Source organism: Sinohyriopsis cumingii, chromosome 13 (genome assembly GCF_028554795.1).
Source record: "Sinohyriopsis cumingii isolate HCF-2022 chromosome 13, ASM2855479v2, whole genome shotgun sequence".
Lineage (NCBI taxonomy): Eukaryota > Metazoa > Mollusca > Bivalvia > Unionida > Unionidae > Sinohyriopsis > Sinohyriopsis cumingii.
Window position 1 is genome coordinate 21,621,617 of NC_142973.1, and position 26,882 is coordinate 21,648,498.

A 26,882-nucleotide genomic window follows, 5' to 3' on the forward strand; every position below is an offset into this window, starting at 1 on the left:
CATTTACAGAATAAAGCAAATTAATCGCCAATAAAACATAATCCCACGCTGAAATCTGGCTTCACAAGAAGCCATATAGGCTATTCCCATTTTGTTTAACTGATTATAATTTTAAGCTCAGTCAAACAAACGCTGATATTTTATCAGAAAAGAATCCAGTGAAGTCATAAATGATTCTGAATTTTTAAATTTGTCAAAGGAAGCATATTAATTTCCAATAAAATTATTAAAGTTGGTTCACATCTTGGCAACTGATTTTGTGAGCTGCCATATGCTCCAGTTCTAAACAGTTGATTATAATCTGATGTCCAAACACACTTATTTTGATATTTTATCAAAAGGTAGTCCATTCATGTCATAATTGTTTCTTCCTCTATGATAAACTTTAAACCTTATCTCAAAACAATACAACTGAATTCAGTTGCACCTGAGTGTTAGCTCCACCCAGTTCATATATATCTTCCATTGGCGCAATATTATTGGCTGTCAAGGTGTAAACTGTTCTTGAGCAGATGTCCGTCAGTGCTTCCTACTGTAAATTTGTTATGGACAGTGCACTCTAAGTAAGAAATTAAGTCAGTGGCAAATCAAGGGTAATTAAGATAGTTTGAATTTCCGCTCATCAAAAATGGGTAATATTTAAATTTAGCGCATCAAAATCTGAGTGTATGCGTCTATTGAAAACCCTGACACTTATTTAATGTACTGGAAAACGTTTCATTTTCAGTTCTGAATTTGCTGTTGCTTCAGTTTTAATATTACCATTCCATCACTAGTTTTCTCTCTGACAGTTTATTTATACAAATGATTTTTGTTTCTTTTTAGGAATCTATATTGAAAATTGTTCCCAACAACAGGATTTTATTCTACTCCACTGTAGATAAAAATTGATTTTTAATTGACAAGATGCAGACTTTAGCACTTTTTTCTTTTTAATTAGAGCCTAGGCTACATGCATTTTGTTGAAAAGGTCAGATATACCACCATGCAATATAGTTTTAGGTCATTTTACCTCATTGCACACAAATGTCAGATTTTCAGTGATTGCTTTTGCATTGTTAATTTCATTATATCAAAATTCATAAATAAGAATTGTGCAGTGAGAATAAGCTCTGCTGGATTTTAAAAATATATAGAAATCTATAATTCTTGGTTAACATTTTGGTTCAAGTCTTTCTGCATAAAACTTCATATCCTTTGAGGAATTAGTGTTATACTCTGAAAATAGTATCAGCAAGCATTGTCAGGGAATCAAACCATAGACTACAGAAAAATGCAGAGATAGTGTATTACCACTGCACCATCCAGACCCCTCTCAATAAATTTGTGTGCTGTATATTACAGCCGGAAGAGCTGATCCAGCTTCTTGAGACGAAAGAGATGTACCAGCTAGAACCTGTACAGAAGCTGCAAATCTTAAAAGGAATGTGTCTCCGCATTATGGCCACATACTCTGTACAGGATTACATGGAGGAAAAACAACAGGAGGCCTCCAAGTTGTGGTAAGTACTGTATGAGGTCAGTTTCTGCATAAGTTAGAAATACTTACACTGATGGACCTGTTTATATAAATCGTATCTACCTACTCTATGTCGGACAAAAGGATTAAACTCTGAGAATTGGGATTATTCGGTGGAAAGTGTTTTTGGTGCATACTACACAAGTTGAGTTGAGATTTCTAATGATCATGACGTCAGCTAATTTGAGCAATCTGCAATGTAAATTACTGAGGAAACAAACTTAAGCATCAGAATGCTGTCTGACGGTATGGTTAGGAGCATCTTCACTAGCCAAGGTTCTGATGTGATAACCCTGTCTACACCTTGATGTATCAAGCAGATATTTCTGTACTTCGGGTCTCAGAATTTCACTGGATGTGGCAGCAATCAACAGCATCCAATGAAAATTATGTTCTTCAGATTTTAACACTGTTCCTATGTGATCGAGACAAAGGGAACACACAACTTGATGGACTGATAAATAAGCAAATTTCCATTGCCGATCAGTGTTTGCACAAATACCTTTCACTCAGGTACACCTGAAATGGCTTTCCTCTGGTATATAGCCATACTTTCGATGTTAAACTTCCAAAGTATCCCTTTCAGGTCAATTGCCGTCACCATTTTTGGCTGATGTACAATTTATCACACTATTGGATAGTTGGTATTACATACTAAGGAAGGCAACTCATGAAATCCAATACCTGTCACTAGGACAAAGCACCAATATATCTGTTTGATCAACAAAGGTGTAGATAGGGTTATTGTATCAGAACCTTTGTTTAGAAAAGATGGGTTAGGAGTGAACAGAATTTTCCTATCATTTGATGCAGTTTGACTGCCTTGTCCTTAGTAGACTTATACCCTGAACATAGATTGGGTCTTCCAGTTGTAAACAATCTAGTGGAATGAAATCAGATAACCAGTATATTTAGGATGTTCAGCATAATGGTGGCCTACAACAATAAAATGATCTTAATCACTATTAAAACTCACCATAAAGCTTTAAGATATTTTTAGGTTTATTTCCCTGTTACAACAGATGTGGACTTCATTAAGGTAATTTATGTTCATTATTATATATTACCTGTTAGAAAATCAGAAAATATGCAGTGGTGGATTTTATATATGTACTGTATCATAAGGGGAAACAAGAGGAGTTACCCAAGTTAGATAATAAAGGCAGAGTAATTTAATGTAGATTCTTTATCCCATTTTTTGTGGGTTTTTAGTCAAGAAAGAAAGAATGAAAGAAAAAAAACATAGGTACATAAATTTGTGGTATTGTCTTTGAAAGTTTTCATATTTGTAGGTATTTAATTTTGTGGCTTAACCACTACAGTTTCCACAAATAAAGATTACAAAGGAAATTTGATGACAACCAACGTAGTTGCTTACCACTTGTATGAGTAAAAATCAAACACCTGTCAAGATAAATCATTTACACTCAGCATCAAAGGGAACCAGTGCAACAAACAACACTGAGTTAATTGGTTGTTAAAGTATTTGTATATGATCTCATCCTTGAAATACTGACTATAAAGTTGCACCATTAAATACCTTCTGATAACCATGTGTCTGAAAGATGGTGAAATTCAACCTAGATCCCCTTGGAATGCATAATTTGTCATTCCACCTGTGAACCAAACATGTGACCAGCTGCCCCTTGCTCAATGCGGTTAGCAAACAGTGTCAGCATTTCACATATTAATATCAATAATACATACCTGTTGCTGTTGTGTCGCTGGTACTTTCTGGATGGAAAATGACAAGAATCCTGCCCATTGTCCATCCCACAGATATCTTTGCCCATGTGCACTGTTCCACATTCTTTTACATGGCTGTTTATGTTGAAGATTGACCTTCTCTTTGTGGGTTAACAGTGATTTCACTATATTCCTTAAATGAATATTCCAAGTTTCTCACTCTTGATCTCAATTTATTAGGATTTGTTCCCTACACATTTTGTACTGCCTTTCTCATCCCTCCTAAGTGTCAGCATTATAAGTTTTTTAAAACTAATTCTAACTAGGGTGTGTAGTTTTGCAAAATATCCCTATCTTTGCCTGATTAGGTCTACAGATTCATTTTGTTTCATTTTATTGTTCATTATGATTCATTGTAACTCACATTCCATTATTGTGAATTGTTGTGTCTTAATACTCAGTAAAGCAGGTTGCACACCACTTTTTCCGTTTATATTGTGTTTGTTTACCGAACACTTGATCATTCTCAACACTGGTATTGGATTGTTTTACATGCCATGCAGTCCCAATCCAAAGCATCAATACCATTTCTGAGCTCCTCCTAAGAGCATTCCTAAAGGCCTAGGGAGGAAGTTCATGGGCACTTTCCTCCAATACTAATGACAATGGGGTCAGCCCATTGGATTTGCTCCCTCTCCTTCAGAGTTCCTCTAGGCATTAGACTAAACCACTTTTTTGGAGGCTTGATCTCGTGTAAATTGTCCATGACTGGATCCTTTCTATCCTAAAACACATTAACCAGCTTCAGTTTTGAGAGCTTCCGCCTCTAGTAAGGTTCCCCCATGTTCTTCCATCAGTTGAATTTGATGCATTTAATGGAAGAGGTCACTAGGTATCCCAATCCTCCAATATTGTGATGGTTGATTAATCCACAGTGGCTGGCTAGAGTCCCACAGACTAGATCTGTCCCGCTGTTGATCCATAGTGACCAGGATGGGTCTTTTGCCCAATCTAGAGAAATCTGACCTCACTCCATCTAACAATTTTGTCAACATGGGGATGAAGTTCTTCACAAACAGGATTAGTCTGTGATCCGTGGTACATGGTTGACAAGATGAGTGCAAAGGACTTGCTGTTTTCTCCTCTTTTTCTTTCTCTACTGATGACCTTGAACTCTGCCACAGACCTGAGTCCCCAAGCTTGACTGCACTTGTGTCCTCTCCAGTTCTCCATTTGGCAGTCTGGAAACTGCACAGAGACCCTCTGAATGCTTTGATTTCTGAAGGTTGGGATTTCCACCATCATTTGATTTAGTGGTCAAAATGGGACCTTTTTCTGGCCTGACGCCATACTTGCCGCCAAGCCCTACAACTAACAAACTGCAGATGCATCAGTTTCAGGGTGCAGCCAGAAGGACTGATCCCACAGGTACTGCATAGTGAACCAGGGAACGTGCTACACATTTGTGCTGAAAATAAGATGTCTCACCCAAGCAACATAAATATCAGGGATGGATGTCTTATATGCATGCATGCATACCCAACAGTTTTCCATGCATGCTTTATCATTGTTTTTTGTAATGATTAAAATAAAATAAAGAAGTAAAAGCTATTATTTTTTTACTAGATTATAGAAATGAAGTTGATATATCAAATAGCTTTTTTAATCTCTAGAAACAAAACACAGTTTTAAAAATTGAAGTGGGTCATGTGTTCTTTATTGTATTTGCCTAATTTTCATTTGGTCTTTAAATTCATGATTCGGGATAACAACAAAATCTACAAAAATAGTGATACTACACTGTATGACTTCTCATACTGCATTAGCAAATACATTTCTACATTAATTTTCAAGTAATATGCCTTTTGCCAGAATTCTTGAATATTGTCACAGTGCAGATTTTATCTTTAAAGTTGGGTGTTGGAATAAGTTATTGTTATCTTTTATAGTGAGAGATAATAAAACTGTTGGGTACACGCCATCTTCAAAAAGATTCCTTTTTCCCAAGCTAGTGGTGGCCAGCAGTTAAAAAAAGTCGAAGGGAGTCTTCATCTTTTCTTCTGAATTGAAGAAATGAAAAATTGAAGTCCACTCAGACCTAGTACATTGAAAAAAACAATACTCCTTACCTAATTCTTCAATGTTTGGAGCATTTTGTGAATTCTTATCTTTTATAATGTAACAGTTTGAATGGATTCTGTTGTTCCTAAAAACGACATATGTAAAGCACCAACACACAACAAACTTTCTGTTGAATCAGGATCCCTTCCACAATCCAAAAACTTTAATAGTGACTAAATTTAGATTTTTTGCAAAACACCACACACACACACATACACACACACATTTATAGACATGATAATAAAGCATTCTTGACACATGAAATCAATTGACAGAACATTATTTTTGCAAGATTAAAATAATGAAAGTCTTCACTACAGCTTTTTCTTACATAGATCATGTCACAGGTTCAAATAACCTTTTTCTCCAGCAATGCATGACTTGTAAAAATTTGTTCTCTTTTTGAAGGAAAGAGAAGCTTGCCCAAGCCAAAGAAGACAAGAAAAAAAATAGAGATGACAAAAATCAGAATGAAAACAAAGAGGAAAACAAAACTGAAGCCAGTGCTGCTGGAGATGGTAAGGCAGAAAAGAAACAAAATTTTAATTACACTAGTTAGCATAAAACAATGGTCTAATACACAACCACCATCCATATTTTTTTAAATTAATTGCCTGGTCGGACCCAAACCCCCAAAGCACCTCCCCACTGCACAGCTTTAATTCTGGGATATTAACACAACAGTAATAATGATGCAGTATAGTAATAACATATATAAGACAGTTAAAACCGGTTTCTTCATAGATGCCAAAGGGCTTGGTTCATTCGGTTCATTGTAAACAAGTTTCTGCTCATTCAAAGCATGTATAGTTTCAAATAGCATAAATGGTTCTGTGAAAATCATGCCATCATGAGCAAGTTTCATCAAAACCATTATTACAGGTATTACTCTGTTTAAAATGAATATCAAATTTTGTTTGTGACATGTAGTATCGTCATTTCATATACAGATTACATTTCTTGTACACAAAATTTGTTCCATCCTTGCAGGTCTAAGTGTGCCCCATTTTTATGGGAGCAAATTGGAGGATAAAAGTCAGCCTTCTAGCGATGCAGAATCAGCAGTAGATGTGGAGGAGGGGGATAATAATGATTTGGCCTCGGTTGTGAAAAAACGGCGTCAACTTGCAGCCAAGGTTGCAGCAGAGAAGGCAAAAAGAGAGGAGGAGAGAAGAATTCAGTATGTTAATTGAATTCTAATAGAAATTGTTGGTCTTTATATGCTTTCTGCACTATAATATTAGTTCTACAGCACTTACCTGGACCAATCTTTGTGCATAGTTTTGCACTTGGGATACAAAAGAACCCTCTCACAGCTCAAAGGCACTGTGATTGCAGAAAATAAAAACAATTCCACACAATAACATTTGCCTGCATCACAGACTTGGACCAAACTTAGTGAATGGCTTGCATGTGGGATAAGGACCAAGCGTATCAATTTAGTGAATGGCTTGCGCGTGGGATAATGACCAAGCATATCAATTTAGTGAATGGCTTGCGCGTGGGATAAGGACTAAGCATATCAATTTGAGGTTTAGAATATCAAAGATTAATGTCATCGTGACAAGCAGAAGAAATCTGTTAATTATCAACCATGTACAGAAATATTTGTAAGGCTGCAATATTTTCTAAAATTTCTGAATCTGTATATGGTAAATAGTAACCGAAATAATACAATTTAATTGAACTGATTTGAAGTTCAACTCTTCTACCAGTCTGCTTGTCAGGTTTACATCTGACAGTGGGTTATATTTAAGTTATAGGCATTTTACTCTGCTCAACTTTCTATTGTTCCGTTTGTTGTACTGCTAAAACCTCTTTAAGAATTGTCTTTGTTGACTTTATCAGACAATTTAGAAAATGTTTGTAAACCAACCTTTGGATAATCATAATATGCACTGAACCATATATGTACACGATGAAAAATCTTTAATTCAACAAGATGTACTGCCTGGACGTGTACATATGAAACAGATGAAAAATGTGTTTTGCATTAATAACTGAAAAGTTTTGAGAGCTTGTACTACAGATATGAAAGAGCATTTGATTTTGGGGTCAAAATGTTAAAGAATGAATGTTAATAGGTGAATGTGACTCAAAATATAAATTGGTTTTGAAGAGTAACATTTGTTCTAAAGTAAGTTCTTTAATCAGACATTGTAGATATATTGCACTTCAGGAAATGAAGACATTTATAGATTCTGGGGTTTAAAGGTCAGTGGTTATGGTCCTGACAAGTCTAAGGAGAAAATAATAGTAATGCAGATTAACTTTAGTTAAAGACTGCATGGTATTGTCTAGGTCATTACCACCACTTGGTTAATGATTCCACATGTGGACCATACCATGTATGTGTCTACAATGAAGACTCTTCACCACAGGGTGGGCATATAACTGGCCATTCACTGTACTCCTGTTTTCCTATACCTTTTTCCTGCTTTCTTTTTTTTTTTTTTCTGAAGGATCACTTGCATATGATACTTGTCTATGTAGACTTACATTAAATAAGTCTTTTCATTTAGCAGCTTGCAAAATCACTGATTACTTTTCACATATGGCGATTTTGGCAACATTCTAAAAATCAGCATAAGACTTGGATAATGAGATACTGAAATATATGATTTGGAGAAAAATAAGTTCAGCTCACTGTTTCAGGTAATCATTATTATGCTTACCTGTCTGAGAAACATGTTAGGATAGTATGTTAGTATTGGCCTACTGACATATATATAGCCCACATACATAAAGTACCGTTTGACCCTGCTATAGCATGCTCCATTATAACATGAATTCAGATATTACCAGGTTGCGGCATGGCTCCCGAAATTTCATATGTACTTTTCACATACACGAAAATTTGTTTTTCTTCTTAAAAGTAATATGCAAAAAGTTTATAATTTTTGGGGAAGAGGTTGTGTATATATTCAACACATCTATAGTAATTATATACTTAAATTAGCTTTAAAATGTTATATTTATTCTTTTCACATTATTTCAGAAAAGAAAAAGAGTATGAAAAATACAGAAAAGAGAAGGAAAGAGAGAACTTTGAGAAGAAATTCAGTGTAAGTTTTACATAACATTTTCCTGTAAAATAATTTTGACATCGTCCAAAATTGGTATTCATGTCCAAAATTTTCCATGTTTTGGAGTTCTGTTCTGAAACAATACCTGTGTGTTGTAATATGTTTGATCGTTTTTTTTTAATACTTAAAGAAGGAGCAAAGACCTGTATGATGTGTCTAACCTTATTTGAAGGAATGAATTTCATACTTTGTCAATAGAAAAAGGTGTTTTTGTTTCATTGGTAGCCCAGTTCTCCTTGAAATCCCCATCTTAGTTGTATCTTTGCTGGGAATTATCAGGACAGACTACTTTGATTAGTTAGAGCTTTACAGATCTATCTAAATCACCAGAGAAAAGAAAATGTTTTAACACAATTTTTCTCCCTTTGAAAGGTGCATCTAATATTTCAGCAGCCACCATCTCAAGGTGGATTGTTTACACTATTAAAAGCACTTATAAATCTCAAACAGAGAGATCTTTCATGAAAACAAAATCATTCTGTTTGGATGATGGCATGAAAGTCACCCTCATGTGATCTCACTCCACTTTCTCATTGTATACCTTCATTTGCTGACACACCAGATTGAACGTATTTATACTTGGTGACCATTTGGGTCAGCCCAACAAGTTCTTAAACCTAACTGGAGTCTACAACTGAATATTCTGTTGACAACAATGGAATTTATTTGACAGTTTATCATAGGTCATTTGTGTCCCACAAGGCCAGCAAATTCAGCAATGCAGAAAGATCAGATAATGTAATACTGCTGTTAAATGTATGGGGGGAGGGTAATTTTAATGATGTAATACTTACTTGCTATTTATGCAAAATTTCCTCCTCTCTTTTTGCTCTGATGCACTTTGGTATCAGACTGGGATCATATGTTTAATTCTAAACTTCCAATTACTAAACTTGGGAAAAGCACCAGGAAATAATATAGCAATGCAATAATATGTGTGCATTACAGAATTAAAGTTAGTTTCAACCAGCCACCCTCCATATATATATACAAACAAACACCCTTCAGGGTTGTAGAATAGATAGGCTCTGTGCATGTCATGGGAGACAACTGAGTGAAGACAAAAAACATGGTTTAATTTTGCATGCAAAGGCACCATCAGGGAATGGAAAGAGAGCCTTCACCATTTCTATGCCAATCCAACAACTGAAAATCTGAATTAATACTATGTATATAGAGCTAAAGTGCATCACACCATTAGAACAAGGAAGAGGAAAACATGAGATTCAATGTCTCAAGGTTGAGTCTCATTCCCCTGTTAAATCAATATGGTATGACACATCAGTGGCAAATATAAAAACATCAGTATCAAGCATTCAAAGAAATTGAATGATATGGTCACAACTGTACCATTAATCACAAATCCATTGGCCGAAACATTTTGAAGAACTGTTCACAAGAGAATTTTATGAAAACTTCGTGTCAGAAACTTGAGAGAAATCTTAGCTGTCAGAGAATTAACATACTCCTGATCATACCCTTGACAGTTCAGCAGGACCACATGATATCCTCTATTAACTCATGAAACATCTGATTCAGCTCTAAATACACTACTAAACATTTTCTGTAAAATTAGGGAAACTGGCGACTTCCCAGTATTGGCAAGAAGCAATAGTAATATCAATGTCCAAACCTGAAAAGGTCTAAACCGACACTTGTCTGATAGCATTAAGATGTCTTGTTGATCTTATATGAAAGTGGTGCTGATTTGACTCCCAACTGGCCGTGTTGAAAATCTTGTATGAAAGTGGTGCTGATTTGACTCCCAATTGGCCGTGTTGAAAATCTTATATGAAAGTGGTGCTGATTTGACTCCCAATTGGCCATGTTGAAAATCTTGTATGAAAGTGGTGCTGATTTGACTCCCAATTGGCCATGTTGAAAATCTTGTATGAAAGTGGTGCTGATTTGACTCCCAATTGGCCGTGTTGAAAATCTTATATGAAAGTGGTGCTGATCTGACTCCCAATTGGCTGTGTTGAAAATCTTGTCACTAATTTTAAATGAAATGTCATATTAGCATAGGGTTTTCACTGAAAGACTTCTTTCGACATCTTGTTGATTATAAGTGAACTAACTTAAGTTAACTGCCACAGTGGGAATCTTGAAAATTTTATTATGGTTTCATTTCTGAGATGACTGGTCAGATCAGTATTGTGCTTTCACCAAAAGACTTCTGATAATGTCTAGTTGGTCCTAATTAGAAATAGTGCCAATCTGGTATCATTAATGGCCAGCATGGCAGTCATTCCAAAAATAATATTATTGTTACTTCTCCCAAAACTAAAACTCATCAAAACATGTGGTTTTCACCAGAAGACTTCTGGTCCTAAGTGAAAGTGGTGCCAATCTGGCATCCACAGTGGCTAATTTGACAATCTTGTTGCTGGAGAATGAGAGATGGTTTCAGTAAGAAATGGTCTCTTCTTGAATTCCTGGAAGTTCTTTTCAGCCAGTAGAACTGTGATGGACTCCTATTTTAATTACATAATATTTATCTACTATTATTACCCAATTCCCACCTCCATCCTCGCTCTTATGTCCTTTTTGGTCTGTTTCCAAGTCAAAGGACATTATTGATGAAACAGAAGTTGAGTAAGGTATCAGACTGGGATAATAGGTATTTTTTATTATAAACCTCCGGTTACAAAATGGAGGAAGGAATAATCTTATACTGAGTACTAGTGCCAGGAAAAGATACAGCTGGACATTAATATCAGGTAAGTATTAAATTATTAAAATTAATTTTACACCTCCAAATACTACATTGTAAAAAAAAAAAAAAAAACTTACATTTTTATAACATTCACAGTCAGTAGCATTGAGAGAAAATTGAACAAAAAGGAAAATACTGACCCACATTTCTTGGCCAGCTGTTCTTGTAGTTAGTTATTAAGCAGATTTCACTCAGTTGGGTAAATCTTTTTTCTTCATTTGACTTGCGTTTTTGTCCATCTCTTAATGATGTGTGCAGGGTTCCCATGCTACCGGGAAAAAGTCAGGAGAAATCATATATTTTTCTCAACCATGAAAAGTTCTGGAATTTCACAAATATTGGTGAAAGGTGGGGAAAGACCCGGGAATTTTTCGCCACCACTTGACGCCCGAAACAATCACGTGACTGAGTCATAACTAAACTGTGAGTTAAATTAATCAAGTTCTAACCAGAATATTTGGAGGGTGCAGTATGGATCATTTGGGTGCTTGCAATAAATATCTATGCTGAGTGAATCCAAATGTTCAGTGGATTAGATTCATCTGGTAGACTTTTATTTTCAAAGTCAGCTCGATATCCGTATCTTTCCTTACGTGGAAGGTATGAAGACCACTCTAGCATCACAATAGGCAAACATTGTGGTGGCAAAGCATAGCTGCTTACCGGATGGCCTAGCAAACTTTAAACGTTGCTAGATTGAGTGATACATGCATGAAATGGATATGAAAATTACTTATTTTCTCAGAAATTGTGAGTATTAAAATTGTTATGTCTTTAATCTGCTGAAAGACAAGATAAAACTATGGCATTGATGAAACCTGGTACTCACAATTTGCATTGCAAGTCACATGAGTACACAAATCTAACAACCCACATTTTCAAATGTGGTAGAGAAATGTTTTTAAAAATATTAAATGAAAGTCGTATACTGGTTATAATAAAAATACATAAACGAAAGAACAAAATTTTCCATATTTATATATTCCGAGAACAACTTCTGGAGTTCTGTTGTATCATGTGACTACCACGTTAACATGTGCTCTCTGCTTGATAAATCAGACTGGCCAGATTGCTGGTTTTTACAAAAAGTATCAACCTTTCATTTAATGTAATTGAATTTCTCTACAACTACATTAAAATGGAGTTTGTTGTTGATATCATGTGACTAATGGACTTCCAATGTCGTCGTTTGAGATTTGTACAGTGACTAGTAATGCAAATGGCAAGTAACAGGTCAGGTTTCATCAATGCCTTAATTTTGTCTAGTCTATCAACGGATTAAAGACATAACGATTATAATACTTGCCATTTCTGAGAAAATAAATAATTTTCTTATTGATTTCATGCAGGTATATGTCGATATAACATTGTCTAGGCCCGCTGGTAAGCAACTACCATATGTCGCTACCACACAGTGGCAGCAAATTACAATATTTTATATGCAATTACAATGACCCCACACCACAACCTAAATGTCCAAATATGAAAAATGGAGTGAGAATATTTGGAGGAAACCAGGATTAGAACACAGACTACTGTTCGTTTTAAACCAAATTTGTAGTCCAAGTTGTTGACTGTCAGAGCTGAACTGTATTATATATTAAACAATTCGAGTTCCTGTTTCAATGTAGGTTTGGGGACTGGTTTAACAGATTACAAGAAGACATGTTGATTTTACAGAAAATTCAGTCCTTGTTTATACAGCAGTATATAATTTTGAAGGTCTTTTGTCAAAATTTAAATCAACCCTTTTGAAAATGTTATTAAATGATGGATTTTATCCAGATCGTCTTAAGGAGATTAGGTTGTTTGAAAAATCTTGTTCGGGATTTTATTGGTACAGATAAATTCAGGGATAAACTCTCTTCGTTACAAGACAAGATTCTAATTATTTGCTTTTATTGTTGTTGTTTGTTTTTTTACTGTGATAGGAAATGTTTACTTTTTATAAGATGCATATATATTGCTATAAAATGCTTCAGACTTAATTAAAGGTTTGAAAGCAAATCAAACTAATTTATGTTCATTATGTTGTTCCCACTTAGCAACATAATGCAGGTCGGCAAAATAAAGTTAGAATTTTTATTTTGTACATTGAAATGACTTTACAAGCCAATTTATAAGAATATAATTAAAATTGTTTCATGTGATACATTTTGTGGTTTTGTACATGATCATCTTTTCTGGCTTAAATGTTTTGGATGAGTCTTGAAAGAGAACCATCTTTAGATTTAGAAAATGCATGTTTATAATCTAAAATGTTCTTTAATTCCATTTAGTAATGGTCATATGTGAACCTTGAAAAAATTAATTTCATCCTGTAAAAACCCTGGAATTGACCTGGAAATTTATCTTTAGAAAAGAATGGGAATGTGTATGTAATTGAATATTTCAATACTCATGTTGCATTCTGATTATCTTTATCTTAAAGGAGGGTATAGCACTTGCCAAATCAGTTTTGAGACAAACCCCCATTGGCACAGACAGGAATCATAACAGGTATTGGATATTTAACAGCAGTACAACACCAGGGTTGTACATTGAAAAAGGTAAGGTTCTGTCCAATAATGATGCACCTACATTCTCCATTGTTTTCACCTGTACAAGTACTTGTTTCATGTTAACATAGACATGTCCATCTAATTTGTTTCCTTTGAACAAATTTGAATCTTATTTTTGGTGTGGGTTTGTATTGTCATGTATTTGCTGTCCATTGTTAATGTGTATGCTGATAGATTAATATAAAGAAAACACATAAAACATTCAGTTGAGACTCATTGACAGCTAGTATTACAGTAGAGCCGCATTTATTCGCAATGTTTTGGACACTTGATAGTGATTTGATTATACTTCTGTTTATTTGTATAATTTCATGCTTTCCTACAAGCTTAGATGGACAAGCTTCTAATAATACAGAGCCAAAATGGTGCAAGCAATGAGTACCTGATGCACTGAAAATATAAATGGACAGTCAGGCAGTGTCATTTATTCACCACGTATTCATATTGTTTGGCCACTACCATGTTTGGAACTGCTGTTATTAAAGTTGGCATTTGAAAGTGGGTGTCGTATCCCTTCCATTGCTTCGATGTATTGAAGTGTCCGGCATTAATTGTTTACACTGTTTTATGTAGAACTATACATGCAATTACAAAAATTTCATATCCCTGATTTTAAATTTTCACAGGTTGGGTTGGTGATGAAATAGAGTATTCAGTTTATAATGAAAATGAAAACGAAAAAGAGGACAAAGTAAAATCAGCCTCTTCATCAGATGAAGAATCTGAGGCCTCTGAAAGCAGTGTAGACCCTAAATCTCAAGAGAAAGAAAAGACGTGAGTACAGCAAAAATCATGCAATGACAAATTGGGATGTTGGGGTGGGTTTGTTACAAGTCTGATGTTATTCTTGCATATTTCACTATTGTACTTCGTTCAGTAATAGAGGTTCATTTTGTTGTTGTCTTTGTATCAGTTCTTGTAAAATCCACTTATCCACTTCTATGGGTAGTGACTCGAGTAATGCTAAATCACTTTTTCAAGGTGCTCTTCCAATAGGATGAGTGGCATCTTAAAGCAATTTCAGTAGGTTACATGTAAAGTATTGGATAATTAAAATTGATGCAGGACAAGTTCAAGTTCCAAATCACTTGCACTGCAGGACTAGTATCAAATGAAATTTTTTCAAACCCTGTATATGAATACTGTACTTGGATTAGAGTTCCACAAATTTCCAACCAGTTAAATTTTACAATTAAATGAGAGATCACTTGTTCATTCAATCTATCAAACAGACATCAGATACATAGACGCCCCCAGTAATTTCAAGCACATACACAAATACAAGTTCAGGATTAATATGCATGTACCTGTACTGATCTGCAATAAATCATAGCGCAAATGCATGTACAACAATCATAGTGCAAATGTACATACAACAGCCCAGTTAACATAAAATGAATCTGCATTCTCACTAAAACATACAAAGAAATAAAGTATATACAGATATTTAAAAATTATGGATACTTAGAAGTTCCAGGGATCACAAGAAGTTCATTATTATAAATATATTTTACTCTTTTAGATTCCCATATCCAGGTCAGAATCTGTGGTTTACATATGAATCAGTTAAGGACCTTGATGCACTAGTTGAGAATCTCCATCCCCAAGGGATCCGTGAGAAGGCTCTGAAAAATGAGCTCAAAAAGAGGTATCAAGAGGTTTCGAAGGCCATCCTGCTTTTCCAGAGGTACGTTGAAGGCATCATTGTGATTAAAGAGGTATGTTGAAGGCATCATTGTGATTAAAGAGGTACGTTGAAGGCATCATTGTGATTAAAGAGGTACTTTGAAGGCATCATTGTGATTAAAGAGGTATGTTAAAGGCATCATTGTGATTAAAGAGGTACGTTGAAGGCATCATTGTGATTAAAGAGGTACGTTGAAGGCATCATTGTGATTAAAGAGGTACGTTGAAGGCATCATTGTGGTTAAAAATTCAGCTATATTTCATATGTTCTTCAAGTTTTATGTCCATACTGCAGTTGCGGGGGGGGGGGGGGGCATGTATTTGCAGGTCTGTATATCTGTCATGAATCCCAACTTAAAAGTTATCCCATGCCTACTGAACATGAATATAACATTCCTACTTCAGATAGATCACCTGAACTACTTCTCCTGTCTGTTGCCATCAAAATTATATTATTTTAAAGTTTCTTTCCTTCCTAACCAGACTAAACATTGAATATAGCCATGCCTTCACACTTCTAGGAAAACTAGCACTTGTTGGAAGTGTAGACCTCAAAATTCAATCTATGTGGACTAGATATAAAACAGCAGAGATAATTAGCTGTAAATTTGTTGGGGGCAGGTTTTGAATCAAACAAATTAGTCCCATTTAAGTTAAATTATGAAGGGGAGTGGTAGTTGCAAACACAATTTTCTTGTTTCAGTGATGAGTGCTACGGTTGCAGCAGTTGTTTTTCATCTGCAGGAAGAACAGTATGCAGGATTCGGTTGTTAATCATCTCCACTGATGCACCAGAACCTGTTATAGATAACACCATAATAACTTCCAAGTTTAGATAAAGACATAAAATTGATATTAAGATGTTTTAAAAGCATTCATGCAATGTGAAACAAAGTGTCATGACCAAACTGAGCACCGATCAAAAAGAATAGCAAAAAATGCGGAAAAGGTTGAATTAGAATCACCAACAACTAGTAGATGGTCTGTCTGGAGTGAAGTATTATTGTTATCTTGTCAAGAATGAGAATGGGATATGAACAGATAAGTCTAGGTTTGTGATTTGTGTACTGGAAATATGACCTGTATGTGAAACAGCACCAGTCTTCCATGGACAGTCCCTATGAAGATTGCAAGACCTTCAAGTTGATAATATTTGCAAGGATGTATTGAAGGTTGTGTTTCACAGTATGTATCAATGTGGCACAGGTGCATTGTTTCACCTCTAGGTTTTACAGTTATACAGTCACCAATTAAGCCCAATTAGGAGTCTTTTACATGATCTTGCATACATATGAATATGATAGCACATTTCACATTCTTTAGGTACTATTTGTTTATCCAGCAGTTGGTTGTGTCCAGGAAAAGATAATACAGCATACTTCATTAGATCATCAAGAGTAAACTGTATTAAAAGAGGTGTGTTTGTGGAGATAAAAAAATTTAAAAATTCCCTTTCCCTATTCAGAAATAACAAGGAACTGAGGGATTCTGATGGTGACAAGGAGATGCTGGAAGTATTTAAAAAAGTAAGTTCAAGCATAAGTCCTCTCCCATTGGAAATTTGTATTCAGATCAAATGTTGTTTATTTTTACTTGTTCATCCATCGACAAGTGATATTTTTAGATATTAAATTAGTTGGCAAATCCAACATCAGATATCGAAGCTTCTAAAAGACTTTTTAACAATTTCATCCTGGCATGAAGAACTTTCAGTTTTATACAAATGATGTGTGTATTTCTGGAGTTTTAACATAGCTTTAACAATTTGAGTCACATCGCTATGATGTCAACAGTTTGGCAGTTGATAATGATGTCTAGCACTAGGGCATCATGCTGCAAACGTGTATAGCTGCCAACCCTCACAATTTTGGCGTGAATTTCACTAATTTTTTCCGCGATTCACGTCGCAAGCAAAAAATTCACGAATTCTCCAATTCTCAATTATTGTAAATCATTTAATTAAATAACCAATTTCCCGTTAAGCGCTAGTCGTTATATTGGCAGTTGCCAAAACTGACCGGTACAGCTGGTCGCGATATTAACAGAACTACAGCCGATTGGTACAGTTGGCCCGGTAGCAAGCATTTAAGCCTATTTTAATCTATATGTATAAGAGTAGTTTTACAAATGCCTTTGAGAGAAGCTGGGGCATAACCGGAATTTTGTTCTGCGCATGCATCACCAACACTGATTTGAATTACTGTTTGGAACTGCATCTAAGATCTTGAAAATGGCTTCACCACCAAGGAAAAAGAAATGTATTGCTCAAAAAGTGAAGTTTGATTTGGAATATACCAAAAATTGGCCGTGCATTCAGCCATCAAACATTGATATACATCATGCTTTTTGCATACAGTATGCCACAAATTTTAGTATTGGGCATGGTGACAGAAAGGATGTGAGGAAGCACATCGGTCACAAAAAACACGTAGAGGTTGGGAAAATTAAGAATTCACAGATTTCAGCTCTGGAATATTTTAAGCCATTGACGGAAGACCTGCAGGCTACCAACACTGAAGCATTATTTGTGAGTTTTCTTGTTGAACACAATCTACCTTTATCAGCTGGAGACCATGCTAAACATTTGTTCTGACAAATGTTCCCAGGCTCAAAGATCGCTTCCAAATTTTCCTGTGGAAGAACCAAAAGTGCTGCACTAGTTAAAGCAATGTCAGAGAACACCACAGAAAACTTGGTCACCGAGATCAACCAGCAGGCAAGAAGCCTGAACCATTTTGAAAGCAAATTTACAATCAAGCAATTGAGGAAGTTCAAGTCCGCCACAGTGTCATGTCTTGATAAATAACCACAAGAACAATTGAAGTTTATGAATACCATAATAAATAGAAATGCAGATAAATTTCTGCATATATGTAGTGTTTTATTTTTATTTTGCGATCTTGATATAGTGTAGTATTGATGGTCAGAGTGGATGGTGTTATTGTCATGGTATTTGTCACTAATTCATATCCAAATTCACTAATTTTTATCCCTATTTTCACTAATTGCGAGCCTGGAAGGTTGGCAGCTATGCATTTGGCATCATGTCCCCCCAGTCACATTATCCTGACACCAGGCTGACCAGTCCTAACACTAACCTCTTAATACTGAGCGTCAAGCAAGGCAGCTGTTAGTACCATTTTTATTAGTCTTTGGTATGACTTGACCAGGGTTCGACCTTGCAACCAAGGTGGACGCTCTAACCACTTTGGAGTGTTACAAATAATGCTGACTTGCCATCAAATATGGCCACCATTACTAAAAACAGATAAACTGTTCAATGATTTTTTTTCTGAAGGACTGGTTCACAGAATTTTGACTATATTTGACAGAATGCTTACATGCTTGATGGGTATTCAAATTTTGTATAAATTATGCCGATCTGCCATCAGATATTGCCAGCATTACTAAACATAGAACGACTTCTCATATTCAATAGAATTTGACCAAATTTGGCAGAAAGTATCATAGAATAAAGAGTTATAGTTTTGTACAAAAGATGCTGATGTGCTATACAATATGAGCACCTTTGTTAAAAACAGAAAATAAAACTTTAAATGGCTTATTAAAAACCACTTAGCTGAATTTGACCAAGTATACAAGAAAACATCTTGCCTTGTGTGCCCTTTCAAATATGGCTGACTAAAACATATTAAACGTTTGAACAGCTTTATCATAAAAAGGAAAAAAGAAAGCATGCTACTGATCCAGAATTCTTGTCATTTGGCAGTAGGCACCATTTCAGCAATCCTACTTGGGCCTTTTTTTTTTCTTCAAAGATCCGACCTGCCTCAAGAATTTAATAGTTTTAGGCTTGATTTCACAGTAGAATTCTTTAAAGGTATTTGTCTCTATGACAGTGTTTTCTCCAGATAAGACTAGTGTAAAATGAATATCTTTTGGTAAATGTGATATATTTGTTTGTATTAATATATAATGTCTCTGAAAGAAATAAGATCATCAAAATAATATTGGATACTGATCAGTTTTGAAATGATTTTGTTAACATTTGCATTTTAGGAGCTTCAGGATACAGAGTTAAAGCTGAGAAATGGTGGTCTTGGGGGAGTGCCCAACTTCCAGACATGGGACACAAAACTGACAACAGCTATAGATGTTAAAGCACTTGTAAGTATAGAAGTCAGATTATTCATTAAATAGAAGTGAAATCTGCAAATCAGTGTAATGGTAAAGGATGTTTAAAAGCCTCGACTTCTGTCACATACCTTCCATGACAAGAAAATGGAAATGCCTTTGGGTGCTGTATATCAAAATTTGTACAACTTTGACAACTTGAATCTGAGGGGCTACCTTGAAAACACCATTAATTTCAAAAACTAGGTTTAAACCTTGTTAAGACACAGAACTTGTTGATAAACTTTTTGAATTTTGTCAATAATTTGGAGGGAATGCAAAATATTAAAACTTTAAAATAATATGCCACTTAAATTGAAACATTTTATCATCTTGACCTTTGGTGTTTTGATCTGAAATCAGTACAGTTCCTCCTTACCCAAGGTGCAAGCTATCCTCAAAGTTTAGTAAATCCAGATGGTGGAAAACATGAGATAATGTGCAGAAACCAGTTTACTTTTAGTCACACTGAACTGGACCTTTGGTGACAAAATTAATAGGATTCTCCCTTGAAGCTGTCTACAGTGTTTGGCAACTCTATGACAGATAATTTAAGTTATGATGCAGAAACCAATTTTCTTTCAGCATATGACTTTGACCTATGACGGGGTTCCTACACGTTTAAATTAAAAATTTCCAGGTTTTTTTCTTTGTGGGTGAAATTGAGATTTTTTCATGGGTGAAGTTGAGTTTTTCCCTTAAGTATCACCTATGACCATGAAAGAACAGAATAAAAAATTTTTGTTTAGAAAATGTGCATTTTTAAATCAGAACTGTTTATTTCTGGAGTTTGTCCCTTAACACTTAAATTAGACATATGACTTAGTACCAAATCACAGAATACATTTTGACTGATAGCCCCTCCCTCTGCACACTCCAATACCCCACCCCCCCTTCCGATTTTGGGGACCCAATGTCAAGTCGCTGTGACTACAAGTCATATCTTCATTAAATATATTATCCAATCATAATACCTTAGGAGAACTGCTACTACAATAATGTTGGTTATAGATCACATACCTAGGCCAAATTTTGTGGATTGCTTGCACTTGGGGTAAGGAAGAAATTTATTTACTTTAATGATAGAAGGTCGAAGACCAAGGGCATTGACTGAAAGGAAAAGAATGGTTTTGGCACATTAAGATCAGTTGTATCTCGGATCTGTACCAAACATTAGGGATGGCTTAAACTTGAGGAAAGGAAGATGTCTATTGACATTGGGGTTAAAAAGATTAAAGGTCGAGGTAACTGACTGAAAGAAAAGTGGTTTCATCATCAAACTTTCAGTTCACCATATAGAAGACTATTAAACATGAGGCACGCACTGCGCTCTTTGTCATTTATGGAAAGGACTTTCAATCAGCACAATATAGTGAGAATTTTACTAACATGTTAAACGCAGTACACAATTTACATTATGTATCCCCCATTACTTTTGTTTGATATGAAAGAGACATTTCTGTATCAGATTAACCCTGGCTTTGTGGTTTTTTTTTATAGGCTGGCTCTTTACTTGAGGTACAAGAACATGTGGTTGAGAAATTTAAACAAGGGATAATGGCACCAAAGACTAAAAAGAAGAAGCCGACTCCCTCAGAAGTTAAAGAAGAACAAGTTGAAGATAATGAAGAGGATAAAGAAGGTATGATCAGGGTGGCCAGCAACTCAGATTTCAGTAGATTTTCTGATTGTTCAATTGAGTTTGAGTTTTTTATTTTTTTCATTAATTTTTCTTCCCATCATATTGGCAAAAGTACAAACTTGGGCTGTAACTAAATTTCATATGTAACAAATTACATTATCATCACTTGATTTGTATTTCTAGTTCTGACATGATTTCTACCTATATTATTGCATACTGAATACTAAAAATAAAGATACTCTTACTGCAGAAAGAACCTAGTACAAGTCATCTGTGAAAGTGTAGGTCCAAACACCATGAGAAAAGAATTTTTTTTGTCTGTGCCCACTGCTTTCTTGAAGAATTTGTTGGTAACACACTAGCTTTTCACAATCAAGAGTTGAAAATGACAATGAATTTTGCAAAGCTTGGGCAAATTATATTTCAGATGCACGTGTTAAAACCACAACCATTTAGATCATCAAGCATTTCAGGCAATGCAAAAGTTTTAAATTTAAATTTGTATCTTTAGTGTATGTGTAGATCAGTTATTTAGTGACTGACAGCTATTGCAGTTTCATTGGACCAGTGGATTTCACAGAATTTCAGCATGTCCTAGAAACAATATTTTAAACCATTTAGACACAAAGTAGGTACCATAGTGTGAAAAATATGGTGCTGTGCTTGCATTACAAAGTTCCGTGAAACCACTCTTTGATTTTATTTGAATCATTCATTGATTATGTCCAGTCTCTAATATGAAGAGATAAACTACAAAAAGGATCCAGGTTTATAGGTTTCAAATAAAGATTATAGACCTCACAAAAGTGCGTTGACGGTGATCCAGCTATTCATGTGGGTAAAGTGGACCTTTTCCGAGCTGAATAACAGCATGCAATTAACTTTAAAAATGACACTCACTGTTACTCTCTCACTAATATGACATCATTTGGGATATGTTTTCTCATGTTTCTAAATATTTTTTCAGAAGAGGAAGAAACTGAAGAGAAGGTTGTGAAAGGGATTGCAGCCTGGCGAGAAGCAGTAGAGAACTGTACCACCTTATCAAGACTTCACACGCTACTTGGCATTTTGGACTCTAGTATTAAGTGGGAGAAATCAGCAGAAAATGCAGTAAGTACTCTTCATTTAACTTTTGATATTGCAGTCGTTAACTGGTTTGTAGAAAGGAAAGACTAATATATCTGAGTTATTTGCTTTTATTTGTAGAACTTTTTAATTATCCATAAGTTTACATATATATATATATATATATATATATATATATATATATATATATATATATATAGAGTGCTTTAATGCAAAACACGGTACAATCAAATAACTCAGGAAAGATTATTGAATGGTCTGTTGAGACCCTCAAGAATATTCAAGTAATCTGTAAAAGAAAAAGAATAGTTTGAGAACCACTTCACTGAATCCTCAAGATCAATGAATTTAACACTCTAGCATTGTGGCAGGCTTCTAATTGATCAAGATTACTAAGAGCCAAGCAAATTGTAATGAATTAAAGAATGTGTATGCTGATTACACAAGTTGATGAAGGTTATAAAACCTGTTGGTCCAATATAAATACGGTAAATTTAGAGATTGTGTGAAACAGATGATGTGAATTTAATGACGCTGACAGTGAGGTCTATCCCAATGATGCTGACAGTGAGGTCTATCCCAATGAAGATGACAGTGAGGTCTATCCCGATGATGCTGACAGTGAGGTCTATCCCAATGAAGATGACAGTGAGGTCTATCCCACTGATGATGACAGTGAGGTCTATCCCAGTGAAGATGACAGTGAGGTCTATCCCAATGAAGATGACAGTGAGGTCTATCCCATTGATGATGACAGTGAGGTCTGTCCCAGTGAAGATGACAGTGAGGTCTATCCCAAAGCATCTTACACCAGTACCAGAAGTATTAGTTTGGCCCATCAAGTATAATAACACATTTGTTAAAAACAGGATAATCACATTGATTATATCCTTGATAAACAGGATGGCTGCAAAATGACCAAAATGAAAACTAAAATTTCATTTTGTTAACAACTGCATAATAGTGTAAAAGTAAACATACATGATAAAGCTACTGTATGTGTAGGCATTGTTGTTTGAATATAATTGCATCCATAATGCAGAAATTCTTACATTCAGTAAGAACATGTGATAATATTTAACCATAATTTAGTTTGAACAAGAATTACTACAGTATATACTAGCTTATAAGTGGAATCTAACTGCAAACTGCACGGACCCAGATTTGCCGGCACATTGTGTGCCAACAGATATAGGTCTGTGAAGTTTGTTAGGAATAATCAGTAAAACAAGCAGCATATACCCTGGTCTGCAGGCGCATTATGCTGTGGCAGATAAGGATCATTTTTGTTTGCAGTTTGACTCAACTTACTTTGGAGTATATGGTAGTTTGAATTTACTCTTAGTTTAAAGGAACTTTATGTAAATTTTCATAATTGTGGTTATGTAAACAGCAAGTAATGCATAAATAAACAAATAATAGGCTGAATAAAATGTTTATAGACACACACACATATACCACATACACCCCATGTGAGGGTAGTATACTGGAGTAAGCGTGTCCATCCATCCACCGCACTTTTGTCTCCTGAACCTAATGAAACTTTGTGTGATTTTGTATAATGACTAGGCACTGTGTCTTGCACCGTTGAAACTTTATATGATTTTGTGTCATAACTAGGCATTGTCTTACACCATTGAAACCTTGTATGATTTTTTTTATCATGACTAGACATTGTCTTGCACCATTGAAACCTTGTATGATTTTGTGTGACTAGGCTTTGTGTCTTACACCATTGAAACTTCGTATGATTTTGTATCATGACTAGGCATTGTCTTACACCATCGAAACTTTGTAAGATTTTGTATCATAACTGGGCATTGTCTTACACCATTGAAACCTTGTATGATTTTTTTTTATCATGACTAGACATTGTGTCTTGCACCATTGAAACTTTGTATGATTTTGTATGACTAGGCATTGTCTTACACCAGTGAAACTTTGTATGATTTTGTATCATAACTAGGCATTGTGTCTTGCACCATTGAAACTTTGTATGATTTTGTATTTTGACTAGGCTTTGTGTCTTATAAAAGTTGTCCCCATTTTTATTACAGATTGTGTCTGTCTGCCTGTCCCACTCTTGACCAGTCAATACATTCAGAACCATTTGAGATAATTTCATGAAACTCACTTTACATTTGCATCATGATGAGAACCTGTGCCCATTTAATTAGCTTTGTCGGATTGTTACATATAGAGTTATCTCCCCATTTTTGAAAATGGTTATTACTATCTATATCTTTTGGATGGTATTCCATAAACCTTTGGTTAATGACAGATTTGGTTTGAACAAGATTCTTTAATAAACAGTCGTCAAAAAAAGATTCATTATACATAGAGTCTTCAATACTATTAAAGCCTGTAGCAAATTATCTTACTTTGACTTTCAGAAATGCAAGATCTGTCGTAAGAAGAGTGAGGATGCCTACCTGCTGTTATGTGATGAATGTAACCAGGCTTTCCACATGTTTTGTCTGCGACCTGCATTAGTAGATGTACCTCCTGGAGACTGGTTCTGTCCTGCCTGTGCTGTAAGTAATGAATATAAAAAATATGCTCTTTATAATTTTGTTTGGAAGGATGATACCTTAACTCTTTTAACTGAGATGTATGTAACCATTTCCATAAACATTTTGAAGAATGATAGTATGAGAAATATGCCTAATTTCAACAAAAACTCTCTCTTAATGCATAATACAAAAATGTTGTTAATAGAAAAGAGGTTGGACTATTCTGTCTTTCACATCCGTTGCAATGCCATTACACTGAATTGGATATGCAACATGAAGTGAACAAATTCTTTTGTGAAGTGGAGCTTTTACTTTGGAAAGGAATCCCATCCGACTCTTGTCCATGCTATATTGTTCAGATAGTTAAATATGTAGCTATGGTACATTTAATAGTATACTCAGTGGATCACTTTTATACAGCATAAACTGTAAACCATCACCTGAGATAAAAATTTGCTTCAAATTTTTGTAACACTTTGTATTGAGTACTTGTATTATTATCTATAGACACTGTTGAGATTCTATTCACACCTTAGTTGTACACATGAAGATCTATCCCACAGTTTTGGTTGTACTGAGTATTGGAATGAAACTGTTTAGGAACTGCAAAATTTAGAAATTGGGTGGGGGACAGGTGCAGCATTTAGTGTTAAACTAATAAAAATGAAATTTTTTAAAAATATAATTACATTTTTTGTATAATGCTTCTTCTTATCCATATTTTTGGGGGAATATGTAGAGCAGTAATGGTGTCCATTCATCTATTGGTCCATTTGTCCATAGAGTAGGTGGTTTACATGTGACTAAATTTTGTCTTTCTTTTTGATTGAACCTCATGTGCCTAACCCATGGGTAGAGACAAAAGCCTATTGATTTGGGGCTGCTGGGTCCAAGATAAAGGTCACTAGAACAGAAAATGATTATCCTTTCTGCTTGACCAGTCAAATGTTTTGGGCTTAAGTTTCATCAGACTTCATTGGCAGACTACACATAGGTCAAGAGGTGAAAGTCTAATTGTCATCAGAGTTCATTGCCCCTTAATGATATTTCAGGTTCCACATAATAAGTTAATTTTTATCAATTTTCCCACAGTTTCTATTAACTTTGTAGTTGCATTACATTAGACAAAGGGCAGGAGCCTATTGCGTCTCTGGTAGATCAGAGGTCAAGCTCACAAGAAATGAATTTGCATTTGTGGTTTCTGCATAATAATTAACTTACATTGGCCTAATTATGATCAAATGTCATGGAGCCACAGATGGACGAGTGGTCTAAGACAACAGTCTTTTGTCACTTGTGCCTTCATGGTTTTGAGTCAGGGCTTGGCCAAGATGGTTTTGTGAAAAGCTTGCTAATAGTTTCCCAGGGGTAGGTGGTTCTTCCTCCACCAAATATACTGGCCGCCATGTTATAGCCAGCCTATCATATGTTGAAAAATGGTATTAAACCTCCCAAACACAAAGACTCGTCAAACTTCGTAGGTGTGCTCCACTTGGACATTAGCAAATCCAGCTTAATTCTGGGAACTTCAAGGTGTATGGTCATGGTTTGTAGCACTGAATGCAATTTTTCTTACACATCTCCGGCTGACTAGCATGGATAGCTTTCCATTTTATCAAGAGTGGAAAAAAAAATCGAACCGCAAGGGGACAAATTCTGATATTTTACTTCTTTTAAGCTTAACAATATCAGCAGAGTCATGTCTTCCATTTTCCCTTGTTTTTTTGTGGGGAAGAATTTGTTTATTTTCCTAAATGTTGAAGGGAGAAAACATTTAATTGTAGATTTAGTTCTTCAGTTCTGGTTTACTTGTTTGGAAGAATTTCTGTACATTTGGTAGCCTGAAGGCACTCAACAACCTGTATCGGGTTATATCATTACAGTGCTCAAAGGATTTTTTTTTATAGATACAAGCCCTGGACTGGTTACTATTAGAAAAGCACTAGCAATGACTTAAATTCCACAAGCCAGACTACAATTAAATGCCTTTGTCCTGTGCAGATGGTCAAGCTTTATCAAGACAAACCGTCTGTGCATTTATATCTTTATGAAAACCACAGGCCAATTAACAGTATTTTATAAAGGTTAAGATAACAGTGAATAATAAAGAGAACTAATCAGAATATTCA

At 35.1% G+C, this 26,882-nt stretch overlaps 1 protein-coding gene across 1 annotated transcript in view; it reads left to right on the forward strand.

Annotated features, from left to right (window-relative positions):
* Positions 1-26,882, forward strand: part of LOC149785039 (tyrosine-protein kinase BAZ1B-like) — a 97,866-nt gene that overhangs the window by 46,806 nt on the left and 24,178 nt on the right. Inside the window, exons 15-26 of the mRNA XM_089978745.1 lie at positions 1,345-1,502; positions 5,735-5,844; positions 6,317-6,506; positions 8,325-8,391; positions 13,560-13,677; positions 14,316-14,463; positions 15,212-15,376; positions 16,841-16,901; positions 19,396-19,503; positions 21,010-21,151; positions 22,119-22,264; positions 24,634-24,774. Coding sequence (XP_089834871.1) covers positions 1,345-1,502; positions 5,735-5,844; positions 6,317-6,506; positions 8,325-8,391; positions 13,560-13,677; positions 14,316-14,463; positions 15,212-15,376; positions 16,841-16,901; positions 19,396-19,503; positions 21,010-21,151; positions 22,119-22,264; positions 24,634-24,774 — 1,554 coding nt within the window. The remainder of the gene's footprint in view (positions 1-1,344; positions 1,503-5,734; positions 5,845-6,316; positions 6,507-8,324; positions 8,392-13,559; positions 13,678-14,315; positions 14,464-15,211; positions 15,377-16,840; positions 16,902-19,395; positions 19,504-21,009; positions 21,152-22,118; positions 22,265-24,633; positions 24,775-26,882) is intronic.